The sequence below is a fragment of the Sardina pilchardus genome, chromosome 4 (genome assembly GCF_963854185.1).
Source record: "Sardina pilchardus chromosome 4, fSarPil1.1, whole genome shotgun sequence".
NCBI lineage: Eukaryota > Metazoa > Chordata > Actinopteri > Clupeiformes > Clupeidae > Sardina > Sardina pilchardus.
In genome coordinates, this window is record NC_084997.1 from 21,802,793 (window position 1) to 21,819,884 (window position 17,092).

The 17,092-nt window shown below is 45.0% G+C and overlaps 1 protein-coding gene across 4 annotated transcripts in view; it reads right to left on the reverse strand.

Moving 5' to 3' along the window:
- Positions 1-17,092, reverse strand: part of mid1 (midline 1) — a 33,227-nt gene continuing 16,135 nt past the window's right edge. For 3 of the 4 annotated variants that reach the window (XM_062534611.1, XM_062534610.1, XM_062534608.1), the window contains exons 2-10: positions 12,822-13,582; positions 6,876-6,971; positions 6,028-6,135; positions 4,347-4,495; positions 4,074-4,201; positions 3,420-3,563; positions 2,218-2,379; positions 1,723-1,930; positions 1-1,168 (exon numbers count right to left, since the gene is read on the reverse strand). In XM_062534611.1, the coding sequence (XP_062390595.1) occupies positions 820-1,168; positions 1,723-1,930; positions 2,218-2,379; positions 3,420-3,563; positions 4,074-4,201; positions 4,347-4,495; positions 6,028-6,135; positions 6,876-6,971; positions 12,822-13,526 (2,049 nt within the window). In that variant the 5' untranslated portion in view covers positions 13,527-13,582 and the 3' untranslated portion in view covers positions 1-819. Of the gene's footprint in view, positions 1,169-1,722; positions 1,931-2,217; positions 2,380-3,419; positions 3,564-4,073; positions 4,202-4,346; positions 4,496-6,027; positions 6,136-6,875; positions 6,972-12,821; positions 13,583-15,395; positions 15,602-17,092 lie in introns of those variants that run through there. The other variant, XM_062534609.1, reaches the window with a different exon arrangement.

Genomic DNA, 17,092 nt, shown 5'->3' on the forward strand with positions numbered 1-17,092 from the left:
TCATACTTGAAAGCAATATTTTAATATAGTGCAATATTTTTTTCATTTCAAGAATTAGCTGCAATACGTGACATGTGTGGAAAGCCTAATATGGTCATATTTGTCTGTCATCTCTTTTACTTACACAGTTTAACATGATGTGTTATTAGTATTTTAAATGTGAACTGTTCCAATATAAAACTACCAAATGACAAACTGTGACTTTCAAGCTGAGTTTAAAAAACATTATCACCTGAGTCCACAATGAATATAGCGAGTTCATTTCTGTACACTTCGCTTTTCACATACAGAAGCTGCTGTTGCAATAGTCATGGCTTTAGTGATAGTTTTGTAGAGATGAAGACGTGTGCCACAGCTGTAGTAGTAGTCCATAAACACAGGACCATGGATAAACAAACTGACAAAATCATGTGAATGTGAGAGACAAATAAAAGCATCTCATTAGTGATTTCACATTAGCCGACTTAGAGCTATGCAAAATGCCTTCCTGTGGGGCTGAAATAGGCTAAGCATGAACACAGAAGATGTGCAAAGCAAAAAAAGCAAAACAAAACAATTTCTATGTGTAATTGCTTGTTTTTTTCCATTTAAATAAATAATATTCTCTACAGAAACTAATGAACCATAGGAGTATGATTTTAGGAATGATTGAAATAAAGGCTTTGTTTATTTTCATCATCTACTTTGTACAGCTGGAGGGGGCATCAGTCTTTTTCTGTGCTTTTGAGTGCAGCAGCACACAGTCTTTTTTGTGCAAGAGCATTCAGTGAGTTGGGTGCCGGAGACTCCCGGATCTTTTTTTGTTTTTGTTTTTGTTCTTTAGTCCTGAGAATCCGTGGTCTCCAGGTGGTCAGGAATGGGCAGTCCCGTGAGGACGGTCAAACACTTGTTCCACACGTTGAAGACGGGACACACCGGCTGGATGAAGGAGATGTCGTAGGTGTAGAGGTGGTGGGAGCCCACCGCGTCGTAAAAGGACAGGTAGCCGGCGTCGTAGTCCAGCAGCACGCCCAGGCGCCGCAGGTGCGGGGACGGCTCGATGGGCATCTCTTTGCTGTTGTGGCGCACCACCCAGGCGTTGTTGCAGCGGCACAGCACCCACGTGGCAGAGTTCTTGCCGATCCACTCGTGTTTGGGGGCAGACTTGTATGCAATGCCCACAGCAAACCTGGGGAAAAGAATGAATTGAATTTTGAATTTCCCCTTGGGGATCAATAAAGTATCTATCTACATGTATCTGTCTATATCTATCTATCTACATGTATCTATCTATCTATTTATCTATCTACAGTATCTATCTACCTATCTATCTATATCTATCTACAGTATCTATCTACAGTATCTATCTAATAATTGAATTTAAATATGATGAAAGAACCCATTCTAAATATCACACATCATGGATAACATCATAGATATATAGAACCCTATATATATCTATGGAAAACATTCCATAAACATCACACTTATTCTGTTCTATTCTACTCTATTTTACAGGACTACAACCAATCCCATAGTCATAGTAGTAAATAGCAGTAGCTCTAAATGGGTCTAAAAAAAATGCACCCTGACTAGCTGACACTGTGACACTGTGTGTGTGTGTGTGTGTGTGTGTGTGTGTGTGTGTGTGTGTGTGTGTGTGTGTGTGTGTGTGTGTGTGTGTGTGTGTGTGTGTGTGTGTGTGTGTGTGTGTGTTTGTGAGAGAGCTACTGACACTCCTACCATGTGCTCCCCCCAATCAGAGCCTCCCAGTAGTGGCGGCCGCTGTCGATGTAGACGTTCCCGGTGACCCCGTAGCTCCCCTGGCTGCTGAAGCGGTCCTGGCTGTGGCTCTTCTTGGACGAGGTCTCGTCCCTCTCCACCGTCAGGCTGTCGTGGGACACCTTCAGCTTCTTGTGGGCAGACTTTGGGTCCAGTTTGAAGGGCTGGCCTGTGGAGGTGGACATCAGTGTCAACCAGGGATGGAAATTAGCACCAGCCACCAGCCAAATGCTGGTAAAATGTGAGAGTGGCTGGTAGATTTCAGACACAAAGTCATATTTTAACATTGAGTGGCTGGTTATTTTGACCAGAAATCTGCTATTGGCTGATAGATTTTCACATTTTCAAATTTGTAATTTCCACCCCTGGTGTCAACCCTTCACCGTGTCACTGTCACTGCTGTGTCAGTCTGAAGCTACAGTATACGTGTGATTGCAGTGCGGTGTGCTGACTCACTGTTGGTCTTGAGCTTGCCCGGCTCGCTGCTGCGGTTGCCTGCCTGGTTGATGGCCTTGACGATGAAGATGTACCTGGTGCCGCTCTGCAGGCCGTGCACCGTGTAGTGGTTCTGCTTTATGTTGGGCACGATCATCCAGCTGTCTGCCGAGTTACACAGACCTGCAAGACAGAGCAATCCAACAAAGGTGTTGGAAAAAAAGACAGAGCACCTCTCAGAGTAGACTTTTGTGTTTGAGAGATTATCACTCAAGATTATCTCTCAGTATTTTAAAATGAGAGATCATCAGAGTCTGATAAGCCCTAAGGTTCTTATGACTCGTGATGATAAACACTGTATCAACAACCCCATTAACGGATTTTTAGATAACTGGGCGAATGATGTTTTAGATGAATGGGTGAAAGATGTTTGAGATGACTGGGTGAATGGTCTTTTAGATAACTGGGTGAATGATGTTTTAGATCACTGGGTGAATGATGTTTTAGATGAATGGGTGAATGGTGTTTTAGATGAATGGATGAATGATGCTTGAGATAACTGGGCGAATGATGTTTCTGCTCCCTTTAAAAGCGAGTTTTGTCGCACATTACATCAGAGGGTACTTTGGCCATTTGCGCTGAAATGCGTTTGACCACATGAAGGAACATTCCAGTGGTCATCGCTGTGTCAAAGCTGTTATTCGCTCCCGGTGTTTATGACCCATAAGTTTAAACAGTGCAATCAATCCAGCGTGGCTGTGAAGCAGAAGAGGACAGAAGCTCGATTGAGCATGTCGAGGAGAGGGCCCCTTTAAGAGCCTGCATGCGCCCAGTGATCTTTTCAGTCTGCAGGAAGAGCCGAGGCTGAGCACTGCCCTTTCATTAGTCCAGGCATCATAACCCAGTCTGGGTCACAATATACGCCTCTGCTTCAGTCACATGTGAGGCAGACATTCATCATGTTCTACTCAGGCCGTTTCATTGCTACATTATAAATGGCCTATACAGTACAGTTCATATATTTTCAGTTTAGTCATTTTTTTTTTTCAGTTTAGTATTAGTTTCTTGGGAAAGTTCCCTGTAACATTCAAAATGAAAAGATGTTTTAAAATATTGTATACCGGTAATCAATTTTATGATGCTCTATATTATGCAATTTAATGGTGACATCTAGTATATAAACAGTGCAACATGAGTCCAGGTATGAATCATGGTTTACTTACTGACAACGTTGGATTGTCCAGTAAAGATGGCATACTGCAGTTCATAGGAAACAACGCTGAACTCGTCGTCAGATGTCCAGTGGACAGTGATTGTGTCATGAGATGCCGTGCATAATTCCTCTCGGATTACAGGAGGATTGGGGGCTGGAACATGAAATAAAGCGAAACACTGATTTATTGTCATCTATAAAACAGGCGGCACGAGGCTGAAGTAGGCTACACAGATGCTACCAGCTAAAAAAAAGGCTTGCATACTATTGCACATTTAAACTAGGTTTCCAAAAAAAACACTCCAGGCTCTTTCAGTTGAGATGAATATGACTGTGACTGCACACGCTGTGTGATGCAGTTAGTTGGCTGTCCCTTGTGTGAAGCAAGCTCCCACAACATCAAATATAATACCCTGCAGATACAGCCCTATAGCAGATGAAAACTACAAATCTGTTTTGAAACACTCTAAAACTTAAAAAACTGGAACGCAATCAGAGTAATTTCATTACGTGTTAGTTAGTCACAAGGGATAAAACACTGTGTCTAAATGCACTACGTTTGTGAGTTTTCATTGACTGAGCTGTAAATGTGCATATTCACAGTAGAAGCCCCTCAACAAAGAAAAAATACCACATATTGTTATTTCATTGATAGTAAACTGACCTGTGAGATAATCCAAATTTTCCAGCATTTTCTTCTCTCGGGTGAAGTCTAATGTAAATGTGTCGAATGTGTCTTTCATGTTTATCTCTGGTATCAGGATTTGAGATGATGCTGTAGCCATAGAGACTCTGAAATGTATCAAAAAAGAGTGATATAGAGTGAAATATTACGGTTATGAAAGATACAGTAGCCCACAGTGGAGCCATTTCTACGGAAACCATGGTGATCACACAGGTAGAGAGCTTTTTTAAGACTCCTCCTGGGGGCTCTTACCTCTCCGAGATGCTTTTGGCGGTCTGCAGGAAGCGAGCATGGTCTGTCTCCTTCAGGGTGTGATCAGCCTGAGTGATGAGGTTGGACGATCTGTCTATACACTGCTTGCAGTTCGCTATCTGCTGTGCAAGTTTCCTCAGACGAACAACCTGAAATGGGGTGGTGGAGGTACAACACAAGTTCAATTTAATTCAATTAAATTTAGGTGTACTTATTTATAGGCCAAATAACGGTCTCAAGGTGCTTTACAGAGCCCAAAACCTGAGCCCTGTAGAGAAGCACTTAGGTGATGGTAGCACAGAAGAACTCCCTTTTAACAGACAGAAATATGGAGCAGAACCCAGCTCACAAGAGTCCATCTGCCTGAAGTCCGTCTGCCTCAGACAGTAAACTCAAATATACAGTTACTGTCCATTCATTCAAGTCAAGTTCCTACAATAGTCTACTGTGTGACCTGTATATCAATCAACCATAGGCCTACAGGCTTTTTGATACATTGTGTGGTGTGATCGTGTGATCGTAAATGCAGGGTGACAGGGATGCCACCAAGGCCAAAAAGCACACAACATCTATTCAGCTGTTTTGATGTCGTCTGGACAGACAGGACATGCTTGAGTCGGTCCAAACGGGGGACGAGAGGCTACATGAAATTCTTTCCCGTCCCGACTCCACGCTTTTTTTAATTCTCATTTCCATTCCGGCGCTCTCCCCATGGTAACAGCGCTCTTGTTCCATCAGGGCAAAACGGCAGCCCTTTGACTCTGCCACGAGGTGAGGAAGGAAGCGGCGCTCCTCTGGGAAGGGCTTCAGGAAACCACCCTGATCCCCCAGCAGCATGAGACGCCGCTCGGCATGCCAGCTGGGCCCCCCTTGAGACCCGCTTAATGACTTTTCTTGGAGATGGGAGGAAACAAAACTACTTACAGTGCGCTGATAAAAACAGACGCACGCAGCCCTCATATACCACCACATCGCGAGGCAACTAATATGAGCCTGAATGAATATGAATATGAATATGTTTTTTTGGAGGACTGTTATCATGCGGTGTTGCTGCTCTAAAACTTGAGTGCGCTGCCTGATGCGTGAACACGTGGATTCGGTGCCAAGTAAACAACGTCAACAGAGTCAACCAGCCTCCCCGTTCTGACTTTTTTTGCTTGGCCCATGGGGAGGAGAACACGCGAACTGACTGTAAAATCTCCTTCGTGTTGTGTCAACATCTCCTGCACTCTGCCACTGGAGGAGGCCGAGGTTGATTAGCCTGGGGAGGAGGGAGCGAGCAAGGCGGGGGAAGCGAATCGGAACATGCCCGTGCAAAGGCCCCGCGGCAGCCTGGCCCATCTGCTCGCCCTGATAAGCGTCAAAATGAGACAAAAAGGCCACTTGAATAATCAGGGAAATCATGTGCACTGTTAGGGCCATGCACACAAACCCACTGGAGCTTCTGGACTGTATCAAAACATAACTGTCAGACATGCTGGACCATAGAATGTGTTGATGACTGAAGCCCTGATTGAGATCAGATGCTGAAATAGGCCCATTAGTAGCTCAAAAGTGCTTCCTGTGCAATAGAATACCATGCTGCTTCTCCCCCCTTCCTTCTTGTTTAATCTTATATCTTCATGATGGCTTATTTGTGTGAGTGAAAAAGAGTGTGGTGTAGTGTGGTAAGGTACAGTACCTTCCCTTCCTTAATTTTGGAGCCGATGATCTGTCTCCTTTGTTGTATGATATCAATCAGGATATCACATTCCTCAAGAAGCTTGTTTTCTTGTCGAGCTGCATTCACCTGGAATTGATAGAATAGTTCAGAGAAAAGTATGTTTTTTTAGGATTTAATTAAGCAATTAATGGCAGTGGCCATTTGAGGATACAATTTTGCATTTGAGACCATTATCCAGAGAGAGAGACTCCTGTGTGAATGTCTATTGACATATCACCTTCTTGGTGTAAAACATTTTGATATTCTGACTCGTCACTGAACCCGTATTAAAAGATCATACAACTATGTTGTGTCACTGGAACGAGGCACACATCTCTCCAGCTGACAGAGCAGGACACACAGGCAGGTGAAGCCCAACAGAGCATGCTGCCATCCACTCCACTCCACTCCACTCCACTCCTGCACGCTCATTAAGAGAACCAGGCCATCACGAACCACTGCTTAGATCACTTAATATGCTGTGAAGTCTGCTCATGCATGTGCAGTACATGATGTGAGCCTGGGAAAGATGCACATGTGCCAAAGCTCCACTATAATGCTTAAATGTCCTAATCTGCTTTACCACCTCCGCACACATTACAGTGTTTTTTTTTTTGCGGAATGCATTTATTTAAGCCTTAAATCAGAATGATAAACTAACACACATGCTTGATATTGGAACAAAAGTGCAATCCTAATTTCAAATTTCAACAGATAACACAATGGAATAATAGTCAACGCCACAATAGAGCAGCAGGAGATTAACTGCAAATGAATGTATAGGCTGTATATAGCATATGGTGGGCCCAGCCCGAGGTCAGCATTACCTCTACATGTTGACAGGTCTGGATCAACTTGCCCATGAGACCCTCCAGCTCGTTATTCCTCTTGATCAGGTTGCTAAGATTAGAATCCAGAGTTTGCTGAGAAAAAAAAAAAAAAAAATCATGAGTAAGAATTTGCGTGTAATCTCAAATACCACAAAACGCCAACCGCATGCAACAAATGTTTAAAAAATAAATCACAACAAAATAAAAGTCCCTACGCTCATATCTGATCACCCAGCATGGAGCACTCCTGCAGACTGAATGCGCTTGTCAGATTGGTTTTATGATCAGCCTGTAACACCAGGACAACCCCCCACTGCCAAAGACCCCATCATCCCGTCTGAGAGCTCCAGCCCAGGGAGGCGAAGACTCGAGCATCTGCCGCTGATTTAGGAAAACTGGAGCATGCATAAACACCCACCAATACATCCATTAAACATGGACCCCACTGCACGCTCTAACCATGAGGAGTCTGGATGTACAGAGGAACTCGTGTTCATGTTCATACGCAATGTTGTTTCTTGAGTGTGTCGGTTAATGTTTGCTGACATCAGTAGCCATTTTATCTGATAATGGGACATTAGAGGCTGAGTCCAGCTTACTTGCGCCGCCAGCCTCCTGGGTAAGAGCTGACCTGAGACATATGGAGGGGGGAGAGGGGACGTGTTGAGGGTCGGAGTATGTTACTAGTTCATACGTGTAATCCTGGATGAGCTTAATACTGTGATTATGAGAAAGAGTTTTACAGGACTCCTGCAGGAACAGGCAATACACATACACGGTGCTGCTGTTATTTACAACATCCCAGCAGTTTCTTGGTAGCCTTCTAACATAATGTGCCATTTCTGATAGAGAAGACTTTTTTTTATCAATATTATTATTTTTTGTGGTTTTCACAGAACTATTGAATTTTTTTAATGTGGCACACCTATACACAGGATATATTATGCTCTCACAACATATAATGCTGCTTTGAATTTGATGCCTTGCTGGCAAAAGAAAATATTGTATAGGCAACTGTTCAATGACAAATAAAAGTCTTGAATCTTGAATCTTAAATCACCTCTGTCTAAGAGTAACCATTAATGTCCGAAAAAAAAAAACGAACATGCAAAAACTTCACTGTTCACCACCTCTACAGTACATTTTGCAGCATACATGAATATTGCATTTGTGACTTTCAATGGCATACACAGCATCTTGAAATATACATACAGTATATTGTTACCGTGTCAACACTGGAGCAACTTTTGATTCATATGACTGCACCCAGCAGAGCATGCGCTAATGTCTGCTGCTGCACAGCTCAAGTGTGGGTGACTTGGAGTGAGCAGGGCCAAGTCGCCACAGTCCACACACACAGCGGATTAAGTTCACAGGGTTTAGGGAACGGGGCAAAAAGCCCTTTCAGGTCAGGGCTTCTTCTCGTCCGGCAATTTCATAAGGGCCCTGAGTCACAGCGCTCAGAAATAGTGCTGAAGTTTTTATCATAGCCGCCCTCTCAGCCAATCATTTATTCATGCCAAAGCAAAGGTGATGAAAGCCATTAGAATAGATAGCGTGGAGGCAGAGGCAGGAGAGCCTCTCTTACTGGAGGTGTGAGAGGAGAAGAGGAGAAAAGAGAGTCCGCCTTTGCACTGAGACCTTGTGATTCAGGGCAACTTTTTAGGCCTTGTTTTTTTAGAAAGGACTGTTTTAATAATAAGAGTTATTATTTAATCTATACCAGGGACACAATACATTGAGATTTCTATTACCACATACTAAATGTTGAATTAATTTGGACATTTCTTGACATTCACATTGAATTTTGATATTACTCTGAGAATATAATAGATATGGATGAGAGTCAGATTGTATTATGAGGTGGTAAAGAGCTCACATGTTCTGCAGATCAGCAGTTTGATAGCCATGGACAATTATGTCTTACACATGTTCAGAATCAGATACACTAACCAAAATGGAAGTGTTGTAGGCTTTTTACATAAAATATTCCCATCATCAGAAACACTGTATATGGTAGTTATGTAATTAGTGAAGCACTTTGTCATGGCAGAGAAAAACAACCATGGAAAGGTACACAAACAAGAACAAAAACAAAAACAAAATTTCAGAAATCAGGACTGTGTAAAGTAATAGTGTCTACTGAAAAGAAAGTGCCATTTTAACTTTGGTAGAGATGTCATAAACAATGTACATTGATAGAACAATACACATTGATTAAATAGAAACTAATCCAGAACTCAGTCTTTCATATAATCATCAAACACTATTATTTCACCGATGCGCTATGTATATCAGGAGATGAAGCAGGAGGTTTTGGATGGTGCAGGAATGTGCCAATGTGCTTGGAATGGACAGGACATGATGTTTGTAGGGAAACTATCAGGTCTTTTGTCAGGAAGGAAAAGAGGCTCAGTGCAGCACAGCAAAGGTGTGGAACCACAAGGATTTTTCCACCTAGAGGAAGCTGCCATTCTTTCCCTCCCATCGTTTTTTTAATTACTTTCCATCTTTCGGTCATTTACAGCCGTTTGCGAGGGGATCTAGGGGAGCACTGACGGAGAGCTGCATGTCCTACTGTACAGGAGAGCAATAAAGAGGAGGAAGCTCAGCACCAGGTAGGTGAATGCCTCCACCGACTAGAATGCATGCAAGCTCTGCCAGTGCATGGCAGTGCGGTTACAGTATTTATAGTATTTCATAGAATATTCACAGTGGTGTAGTCTAGTTAGCTGTAGTGGGCATACTGTAATGTAGATAGGTGTAGAGGGTATACCTTGATCAACCCCAAATGTTAATTCCTATCCTTGCCTATTTTGACTGGGTATACTGAGATGGTGATGCTTTTTAAGTGGGTATACGGCGTAGTCCCGGGTATCACGTAGACCACTGAATATTCACAGATTTAGACTGCTCATTCCTTAAATGCTTGTTTAGTCAAATAAAAAAAAGGCCCTATCCCCAGATTTCTCTTTCACCACATTATGCGATACGACCTTTGGATACGTCAGGGTTTTGGCTGTGATAAGCTGAAAAGGGATGTTTGAAAACCGCCCTGTGTGTTAAAAACGCTGCAAGTACACAAGCTCTTGCTGCATTGCTAACTGCGTCTGGGATGCGACCAAATAGGGTTATGACGCTGTCTCCTGGCAGGACAGCCCAGCAGCATTAGACTCCTCTGTGAGTGGTTCAGAGCGCTGGATGTTGTAGACAAAATAAGATAAATAAAATGGAGGATGTTAAGTGCAGCTACTTTTTTTTTTTTTGCAGTGCTGGCTGCATTAATATTGCAAAATGATTTGTCTCCACATGTCACAAATATTTTTGGCTCTTCTAAAATTCTAAAAACAGCAACAGTTTGCATTATTAATACGCCATTTGTTTATTTCCTGAATTAAAAAAAAAAGTTCCCAAGAAACAAGAACGGATTAACTCTGTCTGTTTTCATTTTGAATATTCATGTAATTACTTGTGACATCAGTCCTAAAAGAGTCTCAAACTGTACTTGTAACAGTTACGGACATTATAGCTAAAGCTCTCTGTGGAAGCTGGTAGATTATATTCTTGCACGTCAGCATAGAGAGAAAATAAGAAATTGAGTTTAACTACATGAGTAGGCCTATGGCTGTGACACACTGCGCATATCCATAATGAACCATGTTCACAAAAAAATAGTGCAGTACAGTACAGTACATTATACACATCCTGAACTGTTGTGATTGGAGGAAATTCTGAATGAAAAGAAGGTGTAAAAGCGCATGACAAAAGAGCGGACCAATCAAAGTATCTGTCTTTCAACCCATCATTGTGCTGAGCAAAATCTCCACAGACAAAACAGACACAGACCAGACAACTGCCGCACTTCTTCTGTTTCCTTAAAAAAAAAAAAACAACTGTAGACCTGGCTGTTGGGAAAATAGATCCCACAATATACAGACGTAACACAGATATAAAATAATCATACGATAGTTAAAAGATTCATCTCTTAAGTGCACTGTATCTTTGAAGTGGATTACAATTACATAAATACATTTATATTTGATGGTCATGACTTATGAATGACTATCCATTTCCGCAGTTCAGCGCAGGATAATAATGATATTCAAATGCCAGGTGTGTCCCGTGGGTATATCCCGCAGGACGGGGGGGGGGGGGGGGGGGGGGGGGGGGAGGTAAGGGAGGGTTTATGCCATAAAGATCACCTGCTCGGCTTCCTCCTGTTCTCTCTCCTCGCTCGGAGAGCGGGCAGCCTCTCTCTGCACCATGGCAGCATGATCAGAGAAAGGAGAAACGGGTTAAGTCTGACGCCCGCCTCGACCCTGACACAATACAGCTTGTTTGTTCTGCTGTGGCTTTAACGGGGGAGAGAAGGTGGGTGGTTGTGGTTGGTTGACTAAGCACTTGCTCAGGATGCATTCGTCAGGTGAGCAGACACAGGCAGACACAGTGCACAGTTAGTGCAGGAGGTACCAAACGTGGAGTAGTCACTGTCTCGTTGCAGGGGTCCATGCATACAGTAACACATTGGTATAAAGTGGTGAGGGCAGAAAGGCCAATGAACCAGCAGGTTGTGTTGTTCTATGTAGGTCCATAGAGACTGCTATCCACACAAATACTGTACACAGCAGCATTTTTACGGGTGCCTCTGTGAAGTTCATGGACCAAAGTCATGTAGGCGTTTTGCCCACAGCCCATTCTGAGAAAAATAAAGTGCTACAGGATAAGCCTAAATGACCTCAGATGCTCCCCACTTTATACTGACAATTAATTTCACCGCAGGAAAAGATGTATTTTTTGACACATTTCAACCACGCACAGTACAAAGGGTTCACAACTCATGCAAGACCACTCGTGTGTTATGTGTAGTAATTGCCACAGGAGGGGAAACAGAACACCACAGCTGTCCAAATCTACTTAAGCATAGACCATTAAACAGATATTTAGGAGTCTTTAACGAAGCCTACAGTCTGTTGGCAAAATATTGACCTACCGAGTCCAGCATTTCGGCTCACACAGTCTCTCTTTCAGAGCTGGAGAGTAGGGGACTGCCCGGTCATGTTTTATTGCTGGGCTGACTGACAGGGTCTCTAAGCCGTTACGAAGCATACGATAAAGGCTGTACTTAACCCAAGATTTGTGTTGGTGATGTATTTTATTAGTATTAATTGCGTGGCAGAGATTGTGGTGAGACCCTTCACCAAACTCTCCCAGTCTGAGTACTCTAGAATGGGTATAGACTGGAGCTTTGGTGAAAAGACACATTTACTGATTAAAATGAGGATCTGAGTCAGGTCAGTTTGTAAGGGCTGCTGCCATGACATTCAGCCTTATCTATTAGATATAGGTCAATATATAATATTAGAATGAATAGGGATAAATGTTAATGTCACATCAAGAACCATATCCAGGATATGAAATTACTTTTTTTGTCCTAAAAGACGTGCCTCTGTGTTTTGCCAACGGAGGAAGAGGTAGGCTATAAAAGATGTATATCAATAAATTATTCATTCCACATTGTGTTTCGAATCACACGACTAACTTGTTGAGGGAGATATGACTCTGTTCAGTGCAATATATGCATGTCATTTTCAAGAGCAGATATTGTGTTCTTTGACAACTTACTGTACTGTACATCGATAGCTGGAATGCAGTGGCATATAAGATCTGACTTCAAAGCATGCAGCTTGATCCATTTACTATCACTTATTATTTCCGTATTGCACAGATGGAATCAAAATATAGTTTTAAATATTGAAAAAATCTTCGTTGTGCGCATATATATTATAGTTAATACAGTATAGTATAGTAGTAGTGCCATAGTTAGTATAGTAGTATCTACTTTTGACGTTTTCTAACTGTGTAAGGATGTGTTCCCCCAGCTCTCCTACTCTCCGATGCTGCTCCCGTGCGTCCACCCCCCGGCCTGGTCAGAGACGCTCTTACCTTGAGCTTGTCGTAGCGCTCGCTGAGGGCGGCCACTTGGTGGTCGCGGTGGCGCCCCACGAGCTTGCAGAGGGAGCAGATGAGCTGCTCGTCGGTGACGCAGTACATGTTGACCTTCTCGTCCTCGTGCTCCAGGCACAGGAGGCCGCGCAGGTGCTGGTCGGGCAGCGGCTCGATGAGCCGGTGTCCGGTGAAGGGCTTTTTGTTGGGGTGCGTGGCCTTGAGGCACTCCTCGCAGTAGGACACCTCGCAGGTGACGCACGTCTTGACCGCGTCCTGCGGCGGGTCCTGCTCGCAGAACTGGCACTGGACGCGCTCGCCGCTGCCGGCCGAGGTCGTCATGGCGGCGGGGCCGACGTCCTTGTCGGTGGTGGCGGCGGACGAGGAGGCGGCGCGCTCGCGGCGCGTCTCGCTCGGCGAGTTGGGCCCGCTCAGCGACGCCTTCTGGAAGCGGTCGATAATGTTCTGTAGGGTGACGTTGCGCTTGAGTCCCTCTAGGCCGCGCGGGCTGAGGGCGATGACATAACGACAGGTGGGACACTGGAAAGCGCTGATGGACTCCACGGACTCGTTGCTCATGCAGTGGGACACCAGGATGCGGTGGGCGCAGTGGAAGCACAGGCTGTGGGCGCACGGCAGCAGCAGCGGATCCTCGAAGAGCTCCAGACAGATTGGGCAGGTCAGCTCCGACTCCAGCGTTTCCATCTTCAGGCGAAACAAAGCGGCGTCGTCAGCGAAATCCAGGGAAGCTGATCAGCTATCTGTGGGGATGACACACAGTTCAATTAGAGGGGAGGAGGAGTCGGGGTGGGGGGGGGGGGGGGGGGTAGAGAGACAGAGGGAAACAAAGAGAGAGAGAGAGAAAGAAAGAGTGTGAGAGAGGTTGAAGCTGTAGGGGGTTGTCAACTTTCACAAGACACAGTTTAATGAGCACACATGGCATTGTACTGCATATCTGCACAAACAGAGGCTGGCACAGATACACATACATACAAATAATACATCATGGCCACTGCGTTAATTACCCACGTATATACACAGTCTCAAGATCGCTCTATGAATACTGTTAAATGACCTCAACTTTACAAGAGCAGTAAAGCCAAATTCAGCCTTTGAGATGCAGATTAACTTGAATAGATTTGGTTCCAAATGAGAACATGCAAATACATCAACTTTGGAATGTCTTTTTCATTTCATGGTGGCTGATATAATTAAGTCTGGGCTTACGCTCAATTTTCCTTCAACCAAAGGAACCATGGGCGGGAACAAAAACGCCGTAAACAAACAAACTCCGAGACCTCTCTGGTTTGTCCTTCTTTTTGGGTTATGCAATGTGTGTGTGTGCACAGGGGGGGTGCATAGCTCGTTCAAAACAATGCCCGTACACATGGATTGTGTAGCATGAGTGTGCGGGCGTCCAGTGCGGTGGGGTGGCCCTGGCCAGACAGCTCGGTCAAGCAGAAGGCCGGGCCAGTGCCGGCTCTGTGCTGGGTTTCCACGCTGCGCCGGGACACTAAGCCTTTGTTAGCGGGGCGAGTCAGACACCACAGCTGCGACCGGGGCGGCCTGTGCCCGCCTTATTTCACTGGGTGAACTCTACCTTCACTCATTAAGTGTGAAAGAAGTTAAAGCTCATTATCAGGCCAGAGAGCCCACAGACGGCCTTTGAAGTGGCAAAGATACAGCAATTACGGCCAGCAGTGGGCCAGGGATTGTTACCGAAAATCCATTCAAAGCCAGGGCAGCTCTCTGCTCGCCATCGGAATACAAGAGACAATTGTTTTCAGGGCAGTCCCAGGAGTCGGACACAGACACGGCACTGGTCTGCTGGCATTTGGGACACTTTTTGTTGTAAGTCTGTCTGATTGTCATTTTCAAAAGATGTGACTTGATAATGACTTGACTGTTAATCTTTTTTCCTTTCAGATTCAAAACATGACCTGTACTAAGTCATGAATGACTTCCGAATGATAAATAAATTACAATGTATCGTCATAATGGAAATGTTTTTACTTTCGTATAATGCAAAAGAGTTGGAATATTTATTGCTTGGAGATACAACTACTTTCGCGACTATGCGGTTTACATTGTGCCTTATAGCCAGTTAAAGCGTCTGTATTTGGGATGACCCAAAATATTACCTGTATAAAACATTACGTCTGTACATTTTTTCCAGCTGTGTATTAAACATAATCTACATGACACTTTCAAAGTGTCATTTCGAAACTTGAAAACATCCTTAAGATCAATATCATGTCAGAGACGGAATACATATCTCCAATGAATAATTCATCTGAAACATGCCTGGACATGCATGGAGAGAAAAAAAACTTCACACAAGACCAAAAGTTCACCTTTAACATACCTGACTACAGAAAAAACACGACCTGCATTTAATATTAAACATGATTTACTGAAAGTATCTCCACGCATGTCTACGCAGTCGAGATGAGAGAAAACAGAGCACAATGGAAAACTGCCAGTGAGCAGCACCTTGCACACACACTCACACACACACACATACACATTCACACACACACACACACACACACACACACACGTTACTTTACCCACCGATGGATTTCGCCCCGCTTTGCATTGCTCAGACATTTTGATCGCTGAAGAACTTCTGACCCAAAAAATGAAAGCGCATTTAGAGGAAAAGCACCCCTCTTTCAGGACAGGGGCTCCAGATGGCATGACTGTCCATAACCCCACTAATCCAGCCGCAACACCAGCTCACACTGAGCAGCAGCACAGAGTGTAGAGAGACGGAGAGAGAGAGAGGGAGGGAGAGAGAGAGAGAGAGAGGGAGGGAGAGAGAGCGAGAGAGAGAGAGATAGAGAGAGAGGCAGCAAGCACAACAGGAAAAGCTGCCCGACAATTCCAGGAAAGCCAGCTCCACCTAGGAGAAGTGACCGGCGCACGGAGCAGAGTGGGGATAAAGGAGAGAAGAGCAGAGAGAGGACAGACACAAACACGGAGGGAGAGAGAGAGAGGGGGGGAGAGAGGGAGGGAGGGAGGTAGAGAGGGAGAGGGAGAGAGAGGGCGAGGGAGAGAGGGTGAGGGAGAGAGAGTGACAGAAGGCGTGCAAGTAATCCTGAGAGGGATAGTGTGAGAGATACGTAGAGAGATAGAAAATGGTAGACAAAGAAAAGTCGGCGATGACAGAACTGTACTGTAAGGAGACAGAGATGCTGAGAGAAAAGGAGAGGAGTTCTCTTGGAGGAACTCGCACCAACTGTTCCACTGGTCTTTGCCGTCAGGTCAGAGTCCCATCTTCCTTGTGTCCTGATCTAGACCTCCCTCTTCCTCCCTCTCTCTCTCTCTTTCTCTCTCTCTCTCTCCTTCTCTCTCTCTCTACACTTATAGTTATAGTGAGTCTCTGCTGTCCCACCATGGCGGTGTGGGGGCCGGGGCTTCCCACAGCTCTGCCACCAGAGATTAAGCAGGAGCGTTAAGTGGTGCCACGCAGCAGGGTGTGCAGCAGGAGACAGGAGTCTGTCTGTCAGGCAGCCGCAGCAGCAGCAGCAGCAGCAGCTCAGGGATCATCTGGAGAAGCACAGCGGCATCTCTTCCTCTCCCCCTCCCCCCCAGGGTTATCCCCCCCCCCCCCCAGTCCCACACAGGGGCATCTCTCTCTCTCTCTCCCCCACAGTCCCACACAGGGGGATCTCTTTCTCCCCCCATCTCCCCCCAGCCCCAAACAGGGCAACGGCTTGACAGATTACATCACAATCTGCCACATCCATATCACAAACAACCACCACCACCGCACCGCATCTCATAGTCCCAACAGGATTTACGTAAGTGTAAGTGCTAAAAACTTAATTAAAAATTCACATTAACAGATCTGTGTGTTTATATGTGTAATTCTCCCCCCCCCCCCCCCCCCTCCCATCTGATTATCTAACTTGAGACTGATTTGAATGGTCACCAAAATGGTCATCAAGTGACTTTTAGAGGGATTAAGTCTAAAATGGTGGGTGGAAAAGCCTAAAGCCTAAACAAGCCTATATACAGAAACTGACATGTTCCCCGCCCCTTCCGCCACATGTGTCCACATGTGTGCCTCAGATGGTCATGTTGCCAGCGTGGCCGCCGCCCCTCCTCACTGTGACATTCTCCTCCGAGTAGATCACTTCGCACGTCCCGTCATCCCGAGAGCCGAGAGCGCTTCGTTACGTCTGAGGTCACATGTAATGAATGACTTCACACGTTCCACCACGGTGGCCCTCCTCCTCTCTGCGTGTCTGAGCTGACGGTGTTTT